Raw genomic sequence first — 20,992 nt, forward strand, 5'->3', positions numbered from 1 at the left:
GTGAAAAAAAAACAAAAAAAAAAAAAAAAAAAAAAAAGAATAGTTCATGCATGCCTCTGTGACTACAATGAAAAATTATACATAATTAACTTTAATGATATATCAATAGACCCAAAGGACAACTTTAATTTAATGATATAAAGTGATCAGAGAGTTTATTCCCATTTAGCATGAAGTATTTCTAAATTATCTGTTGTGGTGTGTGTGGATGTTAGGTGTTCCACAAAGTCTATTCCCTAAAACTTTGGTTACCGTTCTGCAGCAGCACTATTGGGAAGAGGTAAGCCTTTAGGACAGAGCCTAGTGGAGGAAGTTTGCCCAACCAGCACTTCCTCCCTTTCCCTTTGCTTTCGGACTACTACAAGGTGAGGAGCTTTGCTCCACCACAGTTTCTTGTCACCAAGCTCTGCCTTTCCACAGATAGAAGATAACCAACCATGGACCAAAATTAAGCACCATAATAAATCTTTCCACTTTGTAGGATGATTTTCTCAGGAATTTAGTCACAGTAACAAGAAGCTAACATGTATATCATCGCTCATAGTTTCAGAATGAAGATTTAATGGAAAAGTACAAACTTCTAGTGATTTTCCAAATCTAAGTTATATAAATAGTTGTCACTTTGTCCCTTATATTCTGAAATCATTTAAGATACTCTAATTCTCAAATTCAATGGAACATATTTTTTGAAACAAATTTTTTTGAGTCAGGGTATCACTATGTAGCCCTTGCTGTCTAGACCAGCCTGGCCTTAAAAACCAAAAAGATCTATTTGTTTTTACTCCTGAGTGCTGAGATTAAAAATGTGCAACATCATACCTGGCTGGAACCTAGAATTTTTAAATGGCATGCCATATTATTCTTTTTCAAAAACATTAATATTATCCAAAAAAAAAAAAAACGGTACTAACCAGTCAAACTTCTGTACTAAACAGCTCAGTAAATAGAGCAAATTGCTGAGGCAAACATTTAAACAAAATGTAGTATTTTCCATGACAAAACTCAGTAAGTATAATTTATTATATTAATGCATTTGCAGTATTCATTTTCTGTCACTTTGTTAGCTAACGTTGAGTACTCACTGATAAAGGTAAGGTTTGTCAAGTAATTGTCAAGAATGTTGTTATCAAAAATAAGAGCATTTTAAAATAAAATAAGCGTGTCTAAGCCATCCTCAGTAATGTTATAAGAATAATTATTTGTAATGATGATAAATAAAAGTATTGGAAGTTTTTGTTTTTCTAATCTGTGTATGCCTGTATTGATAAATCTTTATATGACACTATCCCATCCAATGCAGCATTAATAATGTAAGACTTGGATCATCCAAGGAGAAAATGCAAATTCCGCCACTTTGGGATCTGAAGGAATGACACTAGGGCAAGTGTTTATTTCCAAGTGTATTTGGAACAAGGCAGGTGACAAACAACTATGTAGTCACTTGCCTGTTGTCACCGAGTCGTAGTGATGTGCACAAGCCTCGGGAAAGCATTGTGTAGAAACACATCTACTGTGTCCTTAATAATAGTTTGAATTGCGAATGCCAGCTGCCTATGTGAAAGAAGAAAAAGGACAAATGGTATTGCCTAAGCAAATATGCTGTAAATTCTCCAGAATTAATATCCTCATCAGGGTTCCTGGGACTTCTGCACTGTGAGTATCCCAGCTGAGAAAGAACAGCTGCTTCCAGCCTAGAAGGCAGAACGCTTGGGTGCCGAAGTAATTTGTCAGTGTTCAGCGGACATTTACTCTTCCAAAATCAAATAAGTGAATTTTCTGGAGATGTTATATTACCCATGCCGATAGTTCAGATTGATGAATGGAACAATTTAAAAAGTACCAGTTTTAAATATTACATACTGATTTATTGTTTGAGCTAGAAAAATAGGAACAGCCCCTAAGCCAAGCTGACCTACTTTTCTGAATTTATGATTGATCTTTTATTGAAATTCCACGAATTTCCTACAATATATTTTGAACGCACTTAGATCCCTTCCCCTATCTGCACCCATCTTATATACACCCTGGATGGATTTCATGTATGTGTAGCTTTTAATAGGCATGATTTCCCAAATTTTATTGACCAAATGATAAGAAGGCTTCATATTTGCCCTGGTCTGGCAAGCCTGGGCAAAGACTGTGCATATGGGATCAATTAGTGCACACAGACACTTACTGGAATGAAAAGAAGATTGCACAGATGGACAAGATGACCATGGGGAGCAAGCAGTAGCCCAGCACACTGGCCACGCAGCCATACGACACCCCTGCAGAGCTCATCAAGTTCAGTAAGGCATGAATCCCAAGACAGCCAATGGCACTCATGCCATATACATAACCAAACTGAACTTTTCCTGCCTGGAACAATGCAAAGGAAACAATTGGCAATCACAACCATATGAAAAGAAATCATAATAACAACAACATAAAGAACATTTGGAAGTATGCTCAACACTAATAAATACCATAGTAGTGCCATCACCAGGAAGCTGAAGATTCTAGTTGAATGGATGGATGGATGGATGGATGGATGGATGGATGGATGGATGGATGGATGGATGAATGAATTAAGTAAAATAAAACACTGTCTGTTATATGAATTCCAATCCTAAAAACAAGCACCCTGATTATACTTGACATGAACTCGGCATGTACAGAAAAGGTAAAATGTTGCCAGATTGATTTTTAAAAAAATATTTTATTATTTTTAGATTTTATTTGTATGAGTGTTATGTCTGCATGTATGTAAGTGCACCTGTGTAGTGCAATGCCTGCGGAGGTCAGACGAAGGTGTCAGATACCCTGAAGCTGGAGTTACAGACAGTTGTTAGCTGCCATGTGGGTGCTGCGAACTGAACCCAAGTGCTCTGAACCAGTCCCAGGTTGATTTTTTTAACCATAGATTGTTTATAAGGAGTGCAAGGAGTAAAATAGGTATATTTTCTCCCCACATTTAATGAATAATCATGATTGAACATAATAATAAAACAGAATATAATCTTGGAGATTTATAATCCATATCTGTTATATTGTTATTTTAAGATTTTGTTTCAAATTCTTGAAAATGTTTAATATTGAAATAGGAAATGTATTATCTGGATTTTTTTAACCTCAAAAATTTTTGAGATCCTCCCTAGACAATTAGTCTATTACCATATCTTGGTTCAAAATTCTTAGACTTCTCCTAAATACACTTTAAAAAATAATCTTGTAATGTAAAGGATCAAATCCAGGCCTTGTGCATAGGGGAAAAATGTTCTGCCACTGAGGTATATCCCTACTCCCTGGTTTTATGAGACAGGGTCTTACTATATAGTTTAGGCTGATCTCAAACTGACTCTCTAGTGCCTGCATCTCCTAAATGCTGGAATGGCAGACATGGACCACTAGACCCAGGTTTAACTGTATTTTTGTACTGCTTATGTGCATTACTTTTCAGATCACACTGATAGCCGAACCAGAATATTTAAATGGAGAATGCCTTTAAATTGTGAGTTGTTATTGGGTGGTGAAAAAACACTGTCATTGATGTGGTTTGTGTTAGTTAACAACCACAGCTAAAGGTTTAGGTGCCAACCTGTAGTGCTATTGGGAAGTGATGGAACAATTAAAAGCTGGATCTAGTAGGGAGAGTCACTGGGCGCATATCCCCATTGAGGATACTGGGATTCTAGTCCGTCCTGTCTCCATCTTTCTCTCGTGGTGTGCCAATAGGTAAGCAGCCTCCTCTACATGACTGTGAGTCTTACATATCCAGAAATACTCAAAGGATATGGATATTGGTTCTAAATTTAGTTTTAATTTTACTAGTACAATGGTTGCAATAGCCCATTTAATGAATTTTCAATTATAGAGGCTGGGTAGGACAGAAGTAACTTGGCAACAATTGGATTCAGAATTAAATCTGATTTGCTATCCAGATGGAGTTTTGGGGGCATTTTTGTTGGTCAATATTTATCAATATTAATTCTGACTCTTATTGATAATGATAAAATCCAAGGGCTAATGCTTGTATAAAATATTTGTAAAATATCTTTCATATCTTCCTGATAATTTTACAACTAAAATGAACCTGCAGACTAACCCAAATAACCCCTTTGTATTGAAGAATGTGAAGAAATTAAGCAAAAAATGGAAGGGCAAAATTAAGATCATAGTCATTGGCAAGTGCCTCACTTCCAGTTAAGATTTTTTGCATTACTTTCATTTTAAAGCATAAGAATGGATATTTAAATCACCCCAATGAACATTTTGTATCCAAGAGTAATCTTGGTGGGAATAATACTGTCCTTTAAGGAATAGTAACAGTAATAATTACCAAAGAAAGCAGCTGTTCTACTACTAATGATTTGAAAGAGAAGATAAGCTAGTATATTAAATTGTTTCTGTTTGCTTAACTGACATGGCCTTGTAAAGCAGCTTAATCCAAAGTTATCAAATGATTGTGACAAAGTCAGAAGAAGACGAAATGAAAACTCTGCTTGACAGTATCTGATTTAGAGAATTCGCGCTTTCTACAGAACAAAAAGGAAGTTATTATCACTGTACTATGGTACTAGATAAATAGGATGTAGTTTTGGACATACTGAAACTAGATTTTGTTCAGTATCTTGGATGTCTAGAAAGAGAAATTTCATCTAGTTACGTATACTTTTTAAAACCACTTTGAAAATTACAGATGCATTAGAAGATCCCTTTAAAACCTGTGCTGTGGAAGACAAGCACTGAAATCTGGCTTTGGTTGTTTTAAGTTACCAGAAGCAGAGTGGCTCCCAGAGCCACACAGAACAGGATGGGTCCTGTGAAGTCCGTTTCATTCATGATGCTGCCATCTGCTGGCTTCATTGGGTTTAACACGGTCAAGGTTTTTTGCCATATGTGATCAAAATTAATTCCAAGTTCTGCAGAAAGATCAATGAAAAAAATAAAAAGAGAGATAAATACATAAGAAGAAAAGTTAATATAATTGATTAGTTTACTTAGCATCTTAAACTGATTGTTCTATTATGTTTCCATACTCTAAAGTTAGAGATAACATACAGTGGCCTGTAAAATACAAACTGAAAGAGAATTTTTATTAGTAAACAATACACTCAAAAAAAATATTTTGGAGAAAAAGTATCCATCATGGAAAAATTTCTCTGGCTTATATAGCAAAAATAAACTTAAATCTAGATACAAATAAGGGAAAGTCATACAATAAAAAATATAATAATAGCATTGCAGTTAACAGACCAAAAGTCTCCTATTCTTCCTTTAGACATTTTCCCCACTTGCATTTTCAATTGATAACATTTCTGGAATTTTTCCATATTAAACAAGCATAATTTTTAGTGACACTCAGTTTAAGTCTATGGTTTTCCTTCCACTGTGCCTATAAAAAAGTAGAACCTTATTTTAAAATATTTTATTTATTATTTTAATTTTGTGTGTATGAGTGCATTGCTTGCATGTGTGCAAGTGCACCCATCTCGTGCAATACCCGTGGAGGTCAGAAAAGGTTGTCTAATCCCTTAGAACTGGAGTCATGGACGGCTGTTAGCCACCATGTGGGTGCTAGGAATTTTACCCCGGTTCTCTGCAAGAGCAGTCAGTGCCTTTATTTCTAAGTCATCTTTCCAGTTCCCACAACCTTCTTTTAAATAGACAAAATGCCACAAGGAGAAAAGAGGAGAATTCTTTCTTCAGAGAACAGTAAGCAAAACATACATGCATATTTTTTATAAATCAATACGCTATGAGATTGAATTAATACACTTACATATTAAATACTTGGGACAAGTTAATTTTTTCCTTTTGTAGGTGAGAGTATTTGAATAAAATATCTAAAATTATTGATATATGTGTCCATTAGTTCTGACTCATTTAGAAATTTCTTTTCTTCATCCAGTGCTTATTTTCCAAAGAATTCTAGCTGGTACCTCTGAGTCTCATCTAGATTCCTCGCCTCTGTCATTATTTTGAAAGAACACCTAGCCATTAGGTATCAACTAAATAAGGAACACATTTGGACACATCCATCTCTTTTGTCACTAATCTGAAAACTAAGATATATCTTAGGGAGAAGAAAAAAACATTCAAAGAGAAAAACATGATTTGACAAGTTAGGGATCAGCATCAGAGTTTGCTTCCCTCCATTATTTGAAAATTTCAACAAGAGTAAAGTATAAGGTAGGGAAATTGAAACTAAGCTACAAGCACATTTCGACCACAGCAAGCTCTTAGTACACAGTGTTTACTGCAGGAAAATCAAGATTTATATGTGTTGGTCTTACAGACATATGGTAAGGGAAGTGTCATTTCATTCCTACTTCTTCCTCATATGGCTGGAGTTTTAAGGGTTAAAGTGATTTCCAATGTCTTAACGATAGTCATAGAAAATCTAGATTTCCACACTGGACAGTCATGCTTAAGGGAAGCGTTGAAAAGTTGAGTCCATGAACTGCTAATCTTTCACTTTTTAAAAATTTTATCTATTATTTTTATTTTATGTGTATGAGTGTATTGACTGCATGTATGTAAGTGCACTCGCATCATACATTGCCCACGGAGGTCAGAAGAGGATGTCAGATTCCTTGGAACTCAGTTGTTAGCTACCATGTGGGTTCTGGGAACCAAATCTGGGTCCTCTGGAAGAGTAATCAGTGCTTCTAACTGCTGCCAGCCCCTATAAACTTGTAATCTATATATCTAGATATATTTAATTGATTCCAACTTTCTTATGAGAAAGGTATTTTCCTGAATTCAACTGTAAATTAAAGAATGTATAAATCATTTCTGGCCAATTATTGACAATAATACAGCTATTTATTTATCTATATATTTGTCTACTTGTTTGTTTATGTATAGATCTGGGTACTAGGCAAACAATTCACCACTCAGCTGCATTTCCATCCTCACCTTCTTTTCAGTGGTGACAAGAACCACTTAAATATTCCCAAAACTGACAGGTTGCACAAGATGGACTTCTAATGGTCCTCATGCCATGGTAAGAACTTTCTTCAATAACTCACAAATTTTCAGAGGGTCATCAAGACTCTGAGCAAGCTAATATAGAGAAGGTAATCTTTTACATATCTAATGTCCTGGTTGACATTTGCCATCCCAAGCATGAAAAAAAAAAAAAAAATCAACCAACTTGGGGCATGTGTTAGTGGTAAAGCAGTTACCTCGCAGGCACAAGGCCCTCAATTTGACCCACAGGAATGGGGAGAAGAAAAAGATAAAGGGAGAAAAATGAACCATTGTTGTTCATTTAACAAATAAATTGAGCAATTACAATGAGCAAGTTGTTTGCATTTCAATATCCATTTAAAAAAATATTTTATTATTTTAATTTTATGTGTATGACTGTATTGCCTGCATGTATGTGAGTGCACCTGTGTTGTGCAATGTCATGGAGGTCAGAAGAGGGCTTCGGATTCCCCTGGAACCGGAGTTAAGGACTCCAGCCACTATGTGGGTGCTGGGAATCAAACCCAGGTCCTCTACAAGAGCAGACAGTGCTCTTAAGTGCTGAGCCATCTCTCCAGCCCCTCAATATCCATTTTTTCCTTTGTTTTCAATGCATTTATATCTTACAATCATATAAGGAGGATACAGGAAAATCAACGAGTTTAAAATGGGTTAGAATTTTAATGTGTTTTTTTTTAAATAGTAAAAGATTATAAAATTGAGAAACAGTACAGTTTAAGTTAATTTCCTGCGAAAGGTACATCACTTTCAAATTTTATTTTCAATTCTGACATTTATGCTGGTTACATTTTCTGTTTTCACATGCTTTGGTTGCAAATAACCTTTCTCCTCAAAATGAATAATTATTTCTGAGGAAACTCGGAAGAAAATGCTGTATGCAATATCATTATTGATTTCCAACACTTATTTGATGGCAAAATTAAGTTCTTCACACTGCAGTACTAAGTGCTGAAATAGAATGCAGGAGTTACCAAGCACTGCAGAATTTTTATGTCAAGTAAATCCTGTGAAATCTGGTTGCAAAAGTTACTGTTTTACTGTCATCTAGTGGTCATAAAGTATACGATATAACTGAGTTTAAATCTAGATCTAAGCTCTTTCTTTTTATGTAAATTATGGTACCGACCTTTCAAATATAAGCATCACACCAAGCTACAAGTAGAAGAAAGCATATACCAGAAATTTTTTTAGTTTTACAAATTTAGATTGACTATTATTCTGGAAGATACATCCCTTAATTATTTTCTTGACATTGTGTGCATAATGTATCAATCACACATTATCAAAAAGCAAAAATGCATCGATCTAACATAAAAATAAACAAATACCAGGCTGCAAAGCAAGACTTAGAGAGCACATTTTCAAAATAACCTGCTTTTGTACACAGAATGTTCATTATAGCTTCAAAACTGTGAAGCCAATAAACTAGCAAATGTCCTCCATCCCCATTTCCTGGACATCCTGCTTATTGGTTTTCATCTTTCAGCAGATGATGCAGCTTTCACACTTACCCAGCCTGAAGAACAATTTCAGTGAAAATTCCGAATATTTCACGAGTTTGAAATGTGAAATCCTACTAGGTACTTATTTTTCTAAGATATATTTGGCTTAAATAAGCACAAAAAGAAATTTATTCTGATCTACTTAAAGCAGGAGGAAAATTATAGTACACTTTCCATTCACAAGACACAGGAGAGAAAGATGAGTGAGGTGTCACGTGTAAGCCTCGAGACATTTCAGATAACAAGCCAAAAGTATTTTCAGTGAATGTGGAACTAATTAGCAAACCATTAAATAAAGAAAAATAAACTCAAAACCTTATTCATATATCAACCTAACACAACTCTGGAATCAAAATTTAAATATTGGCCAAATTATTTTTAAATTTGAGAAACTATGAAGGGATATAATTGCTATATAAGTCTGGACAAATAGATTCTAAGCAGAAGAACAATTGGCAAAAATGTCAAGGAAAAATTATTCTCAATTTTAAAATATAAGTACTAATATTTCCATTTGCTCCCAAAGACCTGTGAACAAAGTAAATGGTCGCCAAGCTAGAGAAAGTTTTGTCATGTAATTTTCTAGAGAATAGTTGATATCATTCATATATAAATTTCTCTTAGAAAATGAAAGGAAAACTTAAATATGGGAAAAAGCATAAAATAGGAAAAAGTAAAAACAGTAGATGGACAAACACTGGGGAATGGCTCGGGGCGCTGACAGCACAGTGGGCAGTAACAAGGAAGACAGAGTATATGGGCTCCAGGGTGGGGTGGGGGAGGCTGTGGGAGGGTGCCATTTGGGAAGTGGGTATATAGATGAATAAGATTGTTTGGCATGTTCTGTATCATGTACACACAAAAAAATCAACAAATTTAAAAAATAAGTTAATAGACATGAAAATAGTCAAACTTCTTATAATTATAAAATGTAAAATATTCCTTTTTCCTCTTTCGCTATAAAATTAACAAAGATATTGCATATTCTATTGTCAAGATGCAGCAGAAAATTCATTTACAAGAGCAGCTGACACTGCATCAAGTGTAATCTGACCAGATTTTCCCACTGCTACAGATACATACCAAAGGCTTCACAGGCAAAAATATTTTACTATGACGTTTACCAAAATAAGTATTATTTACCATAGCGAAAAGCCTTTAAATTGTTTCTAAATTATGTTACATTTAAATGTGATGAAATCAGTATGTCAATTTTTTCTATTTTAAAATTTAATGAATTCATGTACAGAAATGCTCACAATAAAATAACTGAAAAAAAATACACAACTTTATATATATTGCATGATCCAACTTTCATTCTGAAATACTCAATAGAAATATATTCATTGAAGAAGAGCATTTTATTTTGGACCATGTATACAACTATATATATATGTATATATACATAAGAATATATTCATAATTTAGACAACTTTTAATTTATTACTTATTATTTTAATTTTTTATTGTATGAGTATATTGCCTGCTTGTATATAAGTGCAACCATGTAGTGAAATGTTAGCAGAGGTCAGAAGAGGGCATTATATCCCCTGGAACTGGAGTTATGGATAGTTGTTAGCTGCCATGTGGGTGCTGGGAACTGAACCTGGGTCCTCTGTAAGAGGACCCAGTGCTCTTAACCCACTGTGCCATCTCTCCAGCTCCTAGAAATTCGATGATTTTTTTAAACAAATATGTTGGTGGAATCAATAACAATGTTTATCAAGACTAGTTTATAACTTCCAAAGGTTTGGTAATTGCAGAGGAAAAATAGAATGAACTGGTTAAACGTAACTGTCCACAAAACTGTATGGGCTTCTATAGCACTAGCAGAACCCTTATACAATTTTCAATGTTTTTCAGAATATTTTAAATCTTTCATTTGTTTAGGTAAAGAAAGAAGAATGTGTTCATTTCAGGTGGTTGTTTTTTAATGAAAATACTGGGAATTGTAATCTATTCATTTTTAGTTGATTACACATAAAGCATGCAGAGGACTCAGATGGTTAACCAGTGAATAGTTCTGCTTGGCTTTCAAGTTTAAAGCCAGCAGATTTTTAGGTCATTTCTTAGCATGTATACTTCTAGCAAAAGCTCTTAATGGAGATATAGCACTTCTGGATAAGAATAAAAATCAATGGATACAACTTCTCTGAAATCCTCTAGGTAATTCAGCTCTGAAGAGTTCAGGGTTTCCTCTCCAGCAACAATGTTATGTAATAGAATGGTGTTCTTCACCTAGCCATGCCAAGCTAACATGAGAGGGCTCGTGAGAGCCAGGGAAGGAAAACAGTTTGGCTTATCTCCATGTCAGTCACAAAAAAAATATCAATTCCAGAAACTATTCCCTTGGCTCCTAGTCAAACACAGCAAAAAATAAAATGAGCTGTTATGAAGTACCTCACTGACTGAGTGAGAAGGCTTGCTGCTTCCATAGAAATGGTTTTCACAAAGATGTCTTCCCAGTTTATACACGATCAGAGTCCAAATTTAAGAAACAGTGAAGACATATTTAATAACAGTGACAATTTCACAGATCAGCACAAACCTGCTTCAAACTTTGCACAAACATGCAACAAACTTACATGTCCTGGTTTGGCAGACTCTTGTTACATGTGGGGCAATCACACATAAAGCGCTGAATACAGCATGCTGCCAAAACACAGTAAGTGCTGATTATTGCTGCTGTCCTCTGAGCTGTACACATATTAGTAATACTCCCTCAACTTATCTTCTAGCAAAGGAGGCTCTTCATCCAAACTCTCAATGTGAGGAGATTGGGAATAATAATCCAAGCTTGACGTTGGCTGAAAAAACTGTCCTGTGTAACCTGATGGCAGGGGCATCTCTGGAGAAACAAGAGCTGCAGGCTGACTCTGCTCAGTGGCCTGAGGTCTAGAAAAAAGAATAACATCTACATTTATACATCTAAGAAAGGGATATCATGACAAACCAAGGGAGGAGAGTATAATTTTCCTCTTAAGAATTCTCAGTTTTCATGGATGTGAACCAATGAAAGAATAAACCTGCTTAAAAATTAAACTCAAAAATTGAAGTAACTGGTTTTGGCTTGACAAGAGTGATCTGTAACAACACATAGTTTTGAGCATATACAATGTGGTGGAAGTGCCCCTGTTTCCCCATTGAAAACACTATACTGTCAAAACTGCGCTTTTAATTCCATTTTACAGAATACAAGATAGGAGTTTGGGGAGTCCATGACCTGCACAACATCATGCTTTGGATCTGGACTGAAGTTTTCTGAGCAGTGCTTTGCTCCCTTTATAGAGAAGCTTTTTCTCTGCTCTTCGTGGGGGCAATAATCAATTTTGAAGTTTCTAAGAACCTGTAAAAAGAGCTACCAAAAATCATAACTTTAATAGTATAGTCACCCCAAGGAGGGGGCAACACAATGTATAAACTCACTCTTTCCATAGAAAGATATGCTTTTGCATATCCTTGAATGTATTTTGTTTTACTATTATTTCATGGACTTTTCCCCTGCCTGGCAAGCTGTGGATAGGTGCCCCTTTCTCAAGCTTAGTTTCACCTGCTTGCTTCAATTACCCCAAACTAGACTATGGACACTGTAGGAGGGGAGGGGTAGAGTCAGTCATGCCTTCCATCCAACCAGCTGGCCTGAGTAGTATACGGGGAGGGACTAAGGATAGGAACCAGGAAAGCCAGAGAGGAGGAGTGGCCTTCACCATCTTGGGTCACTGCCTGGAAGTCACCGGGTCCCGCCACAACACAAGAAGAAAGCTCCTGCATGTCCACACTTTAAAAAGTAATCCCCTCACCCATTGATCTGCACAGAAGCCCAATAAATTCTTGGTTCCCAAGACTGTAGTTTGGAGAAATTATATCTCATTTTGTCATAAGGATGGTGGAAAATGGGGCCAAAAGCCACACATACCTCCCAGAAGTAATTTTTAACAACAACCATATGCATGAGAAACTTGAAAAATATTTGATCCTTGTAAATAATTCTTGCTAGTGCTGGAGAAAAAAGAAAGGAAAAGAGAGAGTTTTTGAGACTATTAGTTTGTTTTTCATAGTTATTTTCAGGGAGTGAAAGAAAATTAGGAATTGTCTATTCACATATTTAAGTTTCTGTTTTTCTGTTTATCTTGTTTTCAAACAAAGGCTTTCAGCCTAAGTTAAATATATATTACAAGACACGAACCTGTAACTCCCTGTTGTCTTTTAATGCTAAAATATTCTCACAATATGACATTTGATTGTTTTCTTTAAGAATTCATTTTAATATAAATTCCAATATAAGATCTTCAACCTTTTGTATGTATGTATACTTGAACAAAAAAACAACCTTTTTTAGTAAATAAAACCACATAGAAGAAGAAATAGTCACATGTGGTGGTGTAAATGAATGCCCACCATTCCAAGATTTTGAACACTTTGTTCCTAGTTGGTGGCATTCTATACAGAGGGTCATGGAATCCTTGTTAGAGGAAGCATGTCACTGGGGGTGCGTTTGAAGAGTATATAGCTTGCCCTCTTCAAGTCTGTCTTTCTGTTATTCCTGTACCTGCTGAAGATGTGCACTCTCAGTTTTCTGCTCTGGCTGTTTCCTGCCATGATTCCCTGCCTTGATGGACTCTAGGCCCTCTGCAACCCTATGCCAAATAAACTCTTCCTTCTATAAATTGTCTTGGCATGGTGTTTTATCAGAGCAATAGAATAAGTAACTAATACACTTTATCAGTAATTAACAGAACCCTAGCACATTAAGGGCAGGGCTAGTCTAATATGTTTTAATCTCCCACAGCATGATACTGATTACTTTAGCTCTTTCACCCCTGTGTCAAATTATTCATTTTTCCCTTCAACAATGAAGGTACACTATCAAAAGTACCAATGCACACAACTTTTAAATAAGAATTTGAATTGCTCATTTACTGGTGAAAATCTAATAAATGTTTTTTTTTTAATATAGCTTCTATAAAATTAAAGGTGTAGAGAAAGATGACCCAAAGGACCAGTGTGTGAATCATATTTTCACTGACATATTTGTCTGGCCTCAACCTAACTCACCATAACTCATGCCCAGGTATAGATAACCAGGCTTGAAGAGTACCGCTTTCACAGTTACTATCTGCAAGCAATCTCTTTGAATGAGAGTAGCTATTTTAGCCCATGCTTTCCCAACAGCACCCACATGTTCTATGCAGTTAAGAACACTGGTTGTTCTTGCAGAAGACCAGGGTTCAAATCCCAGCACCCACATGAAAGCTAACAACTCTCTATAACTCCAGTCCCAGGGAATCCGAAAGCCTCTTTTGACTTCTGTGGGCATTGCAGGACCCAGGTGCACATGTAGGCAATACACACATACACATAAAATAAAAATAATAAATAAAACGTTTTTTTTAAAAAAGAACTCTATATGTAACACACACACACACACACACACACACACACACACGCACACACACACACACACACACGCACACACACACACACACACCATATCAGAATTCTGCCACCATGAGTGGCAGTAGCTAAATCCTATCTTTTCTTCTTTCCTACACCATACTTGCTCCATCATTCCAGCTACTAGGAATTTGGTCACTATTGTCCTTAGTATAATATTGGCCTAAAATTAAAGCTCTTCTTACCACTAATTTAAAATGTAAAAAGAAAAAAATTTGAAGCTTTTACAATTTTACTATACTCTTAAACATCTCCAGGGCAGGTGAGCTGGTCATCTTGGCAGCTGCCTTGAGGAGGTGAATAGTGGGAAGAAGGAAAGAAAGCCATGGAGCCGTGCAGGTTTAGAGTCTGCATGGCAGTCAGACACGTGGCTGACTCACAGTCACATGGCTGGGAGAAGGAAGATTTAGAGAAAAAATAAAATATTACGAAATGCTAGGGGCAGCCCAAAGCCTTAAAGAAAGCATGTTTGGTAAGAAAGGCATGAAGAAGAAAAGGGGAAACTACGCTTTCCTGAAGAATTCAGGAAAGCAGACAGACTTATAGAGATCTACGTGACTGTGGCTCATCTGGAAGTTCTACAGAGATCTGAGCTAGTTCCAGGTAGGAAAAACTCGCTACCTCATTAATGCACCACGTATTCTGACCATCTATTTAGCACAACTTAAGGTGAGCCTGCCTTCCTAGAAGCGCTTCTATCACCAGATGATCGACCAGTGAGACTGGAAAAGTTTGTCCTCCAACAGATAGACTAGACATTTTATAGTCTGGACCAGTTAAATTTATGGGGCTTTTTGCTACTCCAATATTCCCTCCTCTGAAGAGGTAACCCTAAAATCTTTAGGGATTAGATAAAAGCTCTCAAATACGTCTGACATTGTTGGCTTTAGTAACAGAGTATGTTGCTAAAAGGCCAAGGACATTTTGACTTTTAGCCAAAAAAGAAGCTGGCTACTTTTCTTTGGGGTCTTTTTACCCTAACTGCCTAGCCAATTTCTACCTCCTATTCTTATCACACCATCCTCTGAGAGGTTACCCAAATTGCTGATAGGGATTCAGGATGCAGACTGCTCTGGCTTCTTCCATACTGAACAGGGACGCAAGGTGAGGCAATTGGGGTACCCCTTCAGTGGATCTACCTAAAAATTACCATGCTCACCCTCCATGAAAATTGTTTCTTATTGTCTTATAATTTTGACTTAGTACACATTGACTATAATATTTAAAGGATGTCATAATGAACAAAACCCAAGCAATATCAATTTACATACAAAAATAATACAGAATCCCACCTAGAAAATGCTACAAATAATTCAGTTTCTGTGCTTCAGGCCTTTTCCTTGCAATTATTATGAGGAACCATGAATTAAATACACTATGGATCTGCACTTAGTCATGAGTCTTTGGTATTTCTTTTTAATTAGATGATACTAGCTCAGAATGGCTATGCTGATGAGTTCTATAGTTTTTGTGACATTTTCAAACCTACTACATCATATCATTAAAAAATAGAGAGGTTTTATTATATGCTCTTTTAAGATTATAGCATGGAATGGTTAACATGTTAGAGGCAATTGCATATGTCACATTAATACATTTGATACTGAAGATGTTAAAGGGGCATAATATGTGTATCTTGCGCACCAATGGTAATTTTGTAGAGTACAATGTGATGTCTTCTTCTGGATGACACATCTGCATTTGTTCTATAAGGAAGCATATAATGACATTGTAATGATTTCTAAATTGTGCCTTTATTCCAGATGAGATCAATGTCGATTGAATTACGACAAAAGGAACTACATGTGTTGTGGCTGGTGGAACTTAAACATACTTGCTAGCAAACAATCCATCTTTCTAAACAAATTATTTCAAGCAACCTCGAAATGACTATGAAGGTGTTCTTAGAACAGTCAACAGCATACTTGGTCATATGTGTCCTTTGGTTTTTGCAAAGTGGACTTATTGTTCTGTCTTTAGTGACTGCCCAATAGTACATCTCAAGAAGAGTGAACCATAAACCTGACTTCTGGAATCAGACTCGGTCATCATCTTTCTGCCTTGCAATGTTAGGAAAATTATTTCCCATCATGTGCCTCAGTCATCTCATCTGTAAAGTGGTGATAGTAAAGCTCATGGAGCTGTTGGAGTTAAATTTTCTAAATGAAGTGAAAAAATAGTGTTGTGTACACAAAAAGAGAATACTGAATATTTGTTCCATGTATTTTTCCTCCTTTATTCCTGAGACTTTGGATAAGACACTCTGCACATATTTCTTGCACCAAGAATAACATGCATTTATAATAGTGGTCCTTAAGTTTATGGCTTTCTCACAGAAAAATCAACTGGAGAAAGCCATAAGTCTGTGTTCTTTCTGTGATGACCATCTTTAGTTCTTTCCAACTTTCTTTTTCCTGAAATACCCAAAATTACTTCCACAACATTCCTCGGTTCTGCGTTCTCCTACCAGAACAATCTCCACTATATCCATGCCAGGATTTCTGTTATCTGAGGCATAAAGTAATGACCATATACCCGATCTACAGAAAACCTTGTTTATCCACCAGTTCTCCAGTAGTCCCAGATTCACCTTCACACCCATGCACATTTTTGCTGTTCCTTTACCTTTCAATGTATAGATCATAAAATGTGAACTGATGCCATGCAGCACAGAACAGAAATGTGAATGGAATAAATTTCCTGATGTTCAACATTTGAAGTTGTACAAACATAATATACAAGTACCTTTCCCTGTTACTGAGAGCATGGTTCAGCTAGGAATAAGTTCCATAATGTATCTTTTATTGCTTTTGTGTGTAAGATATCAGTCAGTGAAAACAGGGTCCAAACTTCCCTGGGCAGAGATGAAAATGAAGACCTTCCCTCCTACTGTCTCAAATTTATTATGTTTTTCTTTTTTACATCAGGAGCGGTAATTTTTATGTTTAAAACAAGCTCCAATAATGAATAGTTTTGATGTAATTTTCTATAAGGTTATTTCACCTAGATTTGTTAGGATGGTACATTCTCCTGTAAGAGGGATGTTCACTCTCTTATAAAACTGATCAAACAATCTTAGATCAAAATCTTAACCTTATTTTTTAGTTACTGACTGTGATGGCTAATACTAATTGTCAGCTTGACTGAGTAAAATCACCTAGGAGACAAACACCTGGGTGTACTTATGAGAGCATTTCTAGATTAGATTAACTGAGGTGGGAAGACATACCATAACTCTAGGACACTCCATGGGCTGATGTCCCAAACTGAACAAAAGATAAAGTGAGATGAGCACCAGCAGTCATCTCGCTTTCTGCTTCCTAACAGTGGGTAGAATGTGACTGCTGCCTCAATCTCCTGCCACATGGCTTCCCTGCCTTGATAGACCCTACTTTAAACTGTGAACCAACTAAACCTTTTTTCCCCTTATGTTTCTTTTATGTTTTTTGTCATAGCAACATGAAATATAACCAGTATACTGATCTTTAGATAATTCATTAATTCCTCTATGTGGTTGGGAATGGGAACCATAGTAGAACTTATCTCATTGGATTGTTTGAGGTTCCAGTGACTTAATTAATGCTAAAGGCAGTTCATAGCACCAAGAAGAGCCCAATAGATGCCATTTATTATGAAAGCAGAAGGACATGCTCATTCTTCCAGCCTACTCACATAGACCCACAAAGCAACATTCAGAAAAGCAACCAAACAGCATAAAACCAATAAGGTAGCAAAGTGCTTTTGAGATCCTTATTTATTTAAATTTTTGTTTTTCTTTAATATATACGTTCTTACACATTGTTATGATTGTTCTTTATGAAAATTCCATAAAGTGAATTATTACCAATGTCTTTTTATCTCAGAAGAGAGAACAAATTCTCCTCACTTTGTATACTTTGTTTTGTTACTTGTAAAAACAAATACAAGTTCTCAATATAAAATACTTACTCTCTGGATCCATAATAATTTCTGTAAGCATTAGAATCATTATAGTTCTGTTCCTGGTTATCAATGGTGTAATTAGATTGATAAAAATCCATGTCATACTGTTCCAGGAAGTTTGACATCCTGAAAAAAACGAGATTTTTATTTGTACTTAGATTCTGAGCCAGTTGAAACTTTGGGACATTTACATAGTTCAATTGATGATGTGGTTATAATTGTATTGCTATAAGACAAGAAAGTACTCTTGGGAAGAATAAATTAACCACTAGGAGAACAGGAAATATACGCTGGAAAGTCATTTTAACTACTTTTTGAAGCTTTTCCATTTTCATACTGTGACTTTGAATAAGTTGGCTTTAATTTTTAAAAAAATATTTTATTTATTATAAATTGGTTTATCTGGGCCAACTGTATGGCCTTAAACACTCAAAAGGAAAGTATAACCAAAGATTAAAGAGGCCAATATAATTTCTTAAGAGTCCATATGCATAGCTAAAGGCTACATAACAAGCAACAATGCCAGACAGGAGATACCTTCTTTTGAGTTGTTGGCCAGGGTGGCCCAAGGGACTCCCAGATAGTAACCCAGCATAGAACTGGGAAAATGAACAGCAGACCCCAATCTTATCTAAAGGAATATTGACAACTAATTACTGTTAGATGAGGAACAGCCGACCTTCCTAAAACAAAGACCTCTAGATAGGCTGAAGATTCACCAGATGGACAAGTAGTGGGGAATGGCTGGGGATGCCAACAACACAGCAGACAGTAGCAGGGATATCAGAGTATAAGGGCTCTAGTGGGGGGAGGGAGGCTGTGGGAGGGTGCTCTCTGGGATGTGGGTGTGTAAAAAAAGTATATTTTATTTATTATTTTAATTCTATATGTATGAGTGTATTGCCTGCATGTATGTGAGAGCACCCGTGTCGTACAATGCACTGGAGGTCAGAAGAGATCTTCGGATTCCCCCTGGAACTGGAGTTAAGGACGGTTGGTAGCCACCATGTGAGTACTGGGAATCAAACCCAGGTCCTCTGCAAGAGCAGTCAGTGCTCTTAACTGCTGGGCCATCTCTCCAGCCCCAACTTTAACTTTTTAAAACAAGTCATCAACATTCTCCCAAATGCCTTTTTATTAGCTGCTTAGGGAAAAAACTTTAAAACATAACAATATGATACACATCTATAAAGTTTTTCCTTAAGCACTCTGAGTTTCTCAGTTAAAGGTACACACACACACACACACACACACACACACACACACACACATTATTGTTGCAAACCCAGAAAGCAAAAAGCAAATAATAAAAATGTTGTTTATGTTTGATTTCCCAGAAGGTTTAAAATTTTCGGAGAGCCCTGTCATTCCTTCAGACAAAAGGCAAACTTTACAAACTATTTCTTTACTACTGGAAAATACCTAGTAAGTATTTGGAATATGGCCTTCTCTTTGCCCAGAGTATTACCCATAGGTTCTGGATGAGTCAGGAGGTGAAAAGCTCCATACTTCTATGCTAAGGACACAGTCATTTATCTACACCCCTACTTAGCTTCTACTCACTTCTGGGAACACAGAGTATGGGTGACCTTGACTTAGACCAAAGCCATGGATAAATAACAGATGGTTAAAGAAAAAAATATCAGATAAACTGGTGACTGAAGAAGGGAGGTAAGAATGGCTCTTTGAATAAAATTTAGAGAAGACAGTAGAGACTTTTGAATTGACAGGATATTATTATTCAACTCAAAATTTTAATCATAGTCTTTAATAAACTTTATATTTTTTTAAAAGTGAATATATGACCCCACTAGGAGTAATCAATATAATTATAATCATCTGTGGGATATTATCAATAATAAATTTTAAATGAAATTGCATTAGCAGTCTTAAATCTAAGAGTTTCATTAATCAGATATATTCAGGCAACAATTGTTAAATATATTTTATATGTTCAGTTCAGTTAAATACTGAAAGCTTTTCTAAAGGTAGATGCAGAAATTCATACGGCTGATTTAACAAATCAGGATTTTTCATTAGTAATGTGTATAAAAAGCAGCTATGAATTATGAAATCTAAAATCAAGACAGTAATAAATCTTTTAACAACCTGTAATTTAAAGAACTTAAAACTTAATAGTATAAATTTCTTGGCCCATAAAAATATATTATGAAGCATAGAGAGTGGTTTCACTTGAGAATACACTGTTTTCAAAGTATGAAAAGCTTTATGTAATATGATTGCTGCTATTTGAGCTCTTACATAACCCAGATTCATATTTTATTTAAATGCCTCGTCTTCTAGAAGGATCAGATAGAACAGACACATACCTACCTCTATGTATTCTTTGTGGAAAGGTCTTCCAACAAATGTAGCTTTATCTGGGAAATTTGAAGCAATTCAGTTGGCAAAAAGATGACGAACTGGCTATATATAAAAGTTTCTAAATTTGTATTCTGACACAATGAACAGATGCTACAGCCTGAAAAAAAAAGGCCACCTAAAGCCAAAGGCAATATCTTATAACACATCCTACGGTTTTCAAATACAGCAAACAACATACAGACATAAATTTGATAATGTGGAAATATAAATCCAGTTTCCGTCTATGCATGTCCACTAAACTTTGAGATAAGATTATTTATTGGACGCAAGCTGTGAAAAGAGGCTCAATGCTCCTTCAACTACTTTGGTTTTCAATCTAGTAGAATTTCTTTACAATCTGCAGTAAAATCAATATATAATAAATGATCTTCATAGGAAGAGCTCAACCCCCAAATAAAATCTATGACATTATCATTTTTATCCAAATCTGATTTTTTCTGTTATACTAACAGCATTTAGGAAGATTACCTTTGCTGAACTCTGATTTTTTTCACTGCTTTTTAATTATCCAGGAGACATTAAGATATACTAGTTTGTGTGTGTGTGTGTGTGTGTGTGTGTGTGTGTGTGTGTGTGTGTGTGTATACACATGTGACTGTGTATAGGTGCACATGACCAGAGGTTTACTTCAGATATCTTTTTTTATTGTTTTCTGAGACAGAGTCTCTCACTGAAAGTGGAATTCATTGATTGTCTATGCTGGATAGTCAGCAAGCCCCTAAGATCGTCCTGTC

The 20,992-nt window shown here is 35.8% G+C and overlaps 1 protein-coding gene across 1 annotated transcript in view; it reads right to left on the reverse strand.

Annotated features, from left to right (window-relative positions):
- Window positions 1–20,267, reverse strand: part of Yipf7 (Yip1 domain family member 7) — a 22,923-nt gene extending 2,656 nt beyond the window's left edge. Inside the window, exons 1-5 of the mRNA XM_008837686.1 lie at window positions 20,208–20,267; window positions 17,880–17,999; window positions 11,211–11,372; window positions 4,756–4,903; window positions 2,177–2,358 (exon numbers count right to left, since the gene is read on the reverse strand). Coding sequence (XP_008835908.1) covers window positions 2,177–2,358; window positions 4,756–4,903; window positions 11,211–11,372; window positions 17,880–17,998 — 611 coding nt within the window. The 5' untranslated portion in view covers window position 17,999; window positions 20,208–20,267. The remainder of the gene's footprint in view (window positions 1–2,176; window positions 2,359–4,755; window positions 4,904–11,210; window positions 11,373–17,879; window positions 18,000–20,207) is intronic.
- Window positions 20,268–20,992: the final 725 nt, after the last annotated feature.

Source organism: Nannospalax galili, unplaced genomic scaffold, assembly GCF_000622305.1.
Source record: "Nannospalax galili isolate Female #2095 unplaced genomic scaffold, S.galili_v1.0 scaffold318, whole genome shotgun sequence".
Classification (NCBI taxonomy): Eukaryota; Metazoa; Chordata; class Mammalia; order Rodentia; family Spalacidae; genus Nannospalax; species Nannospalax galili.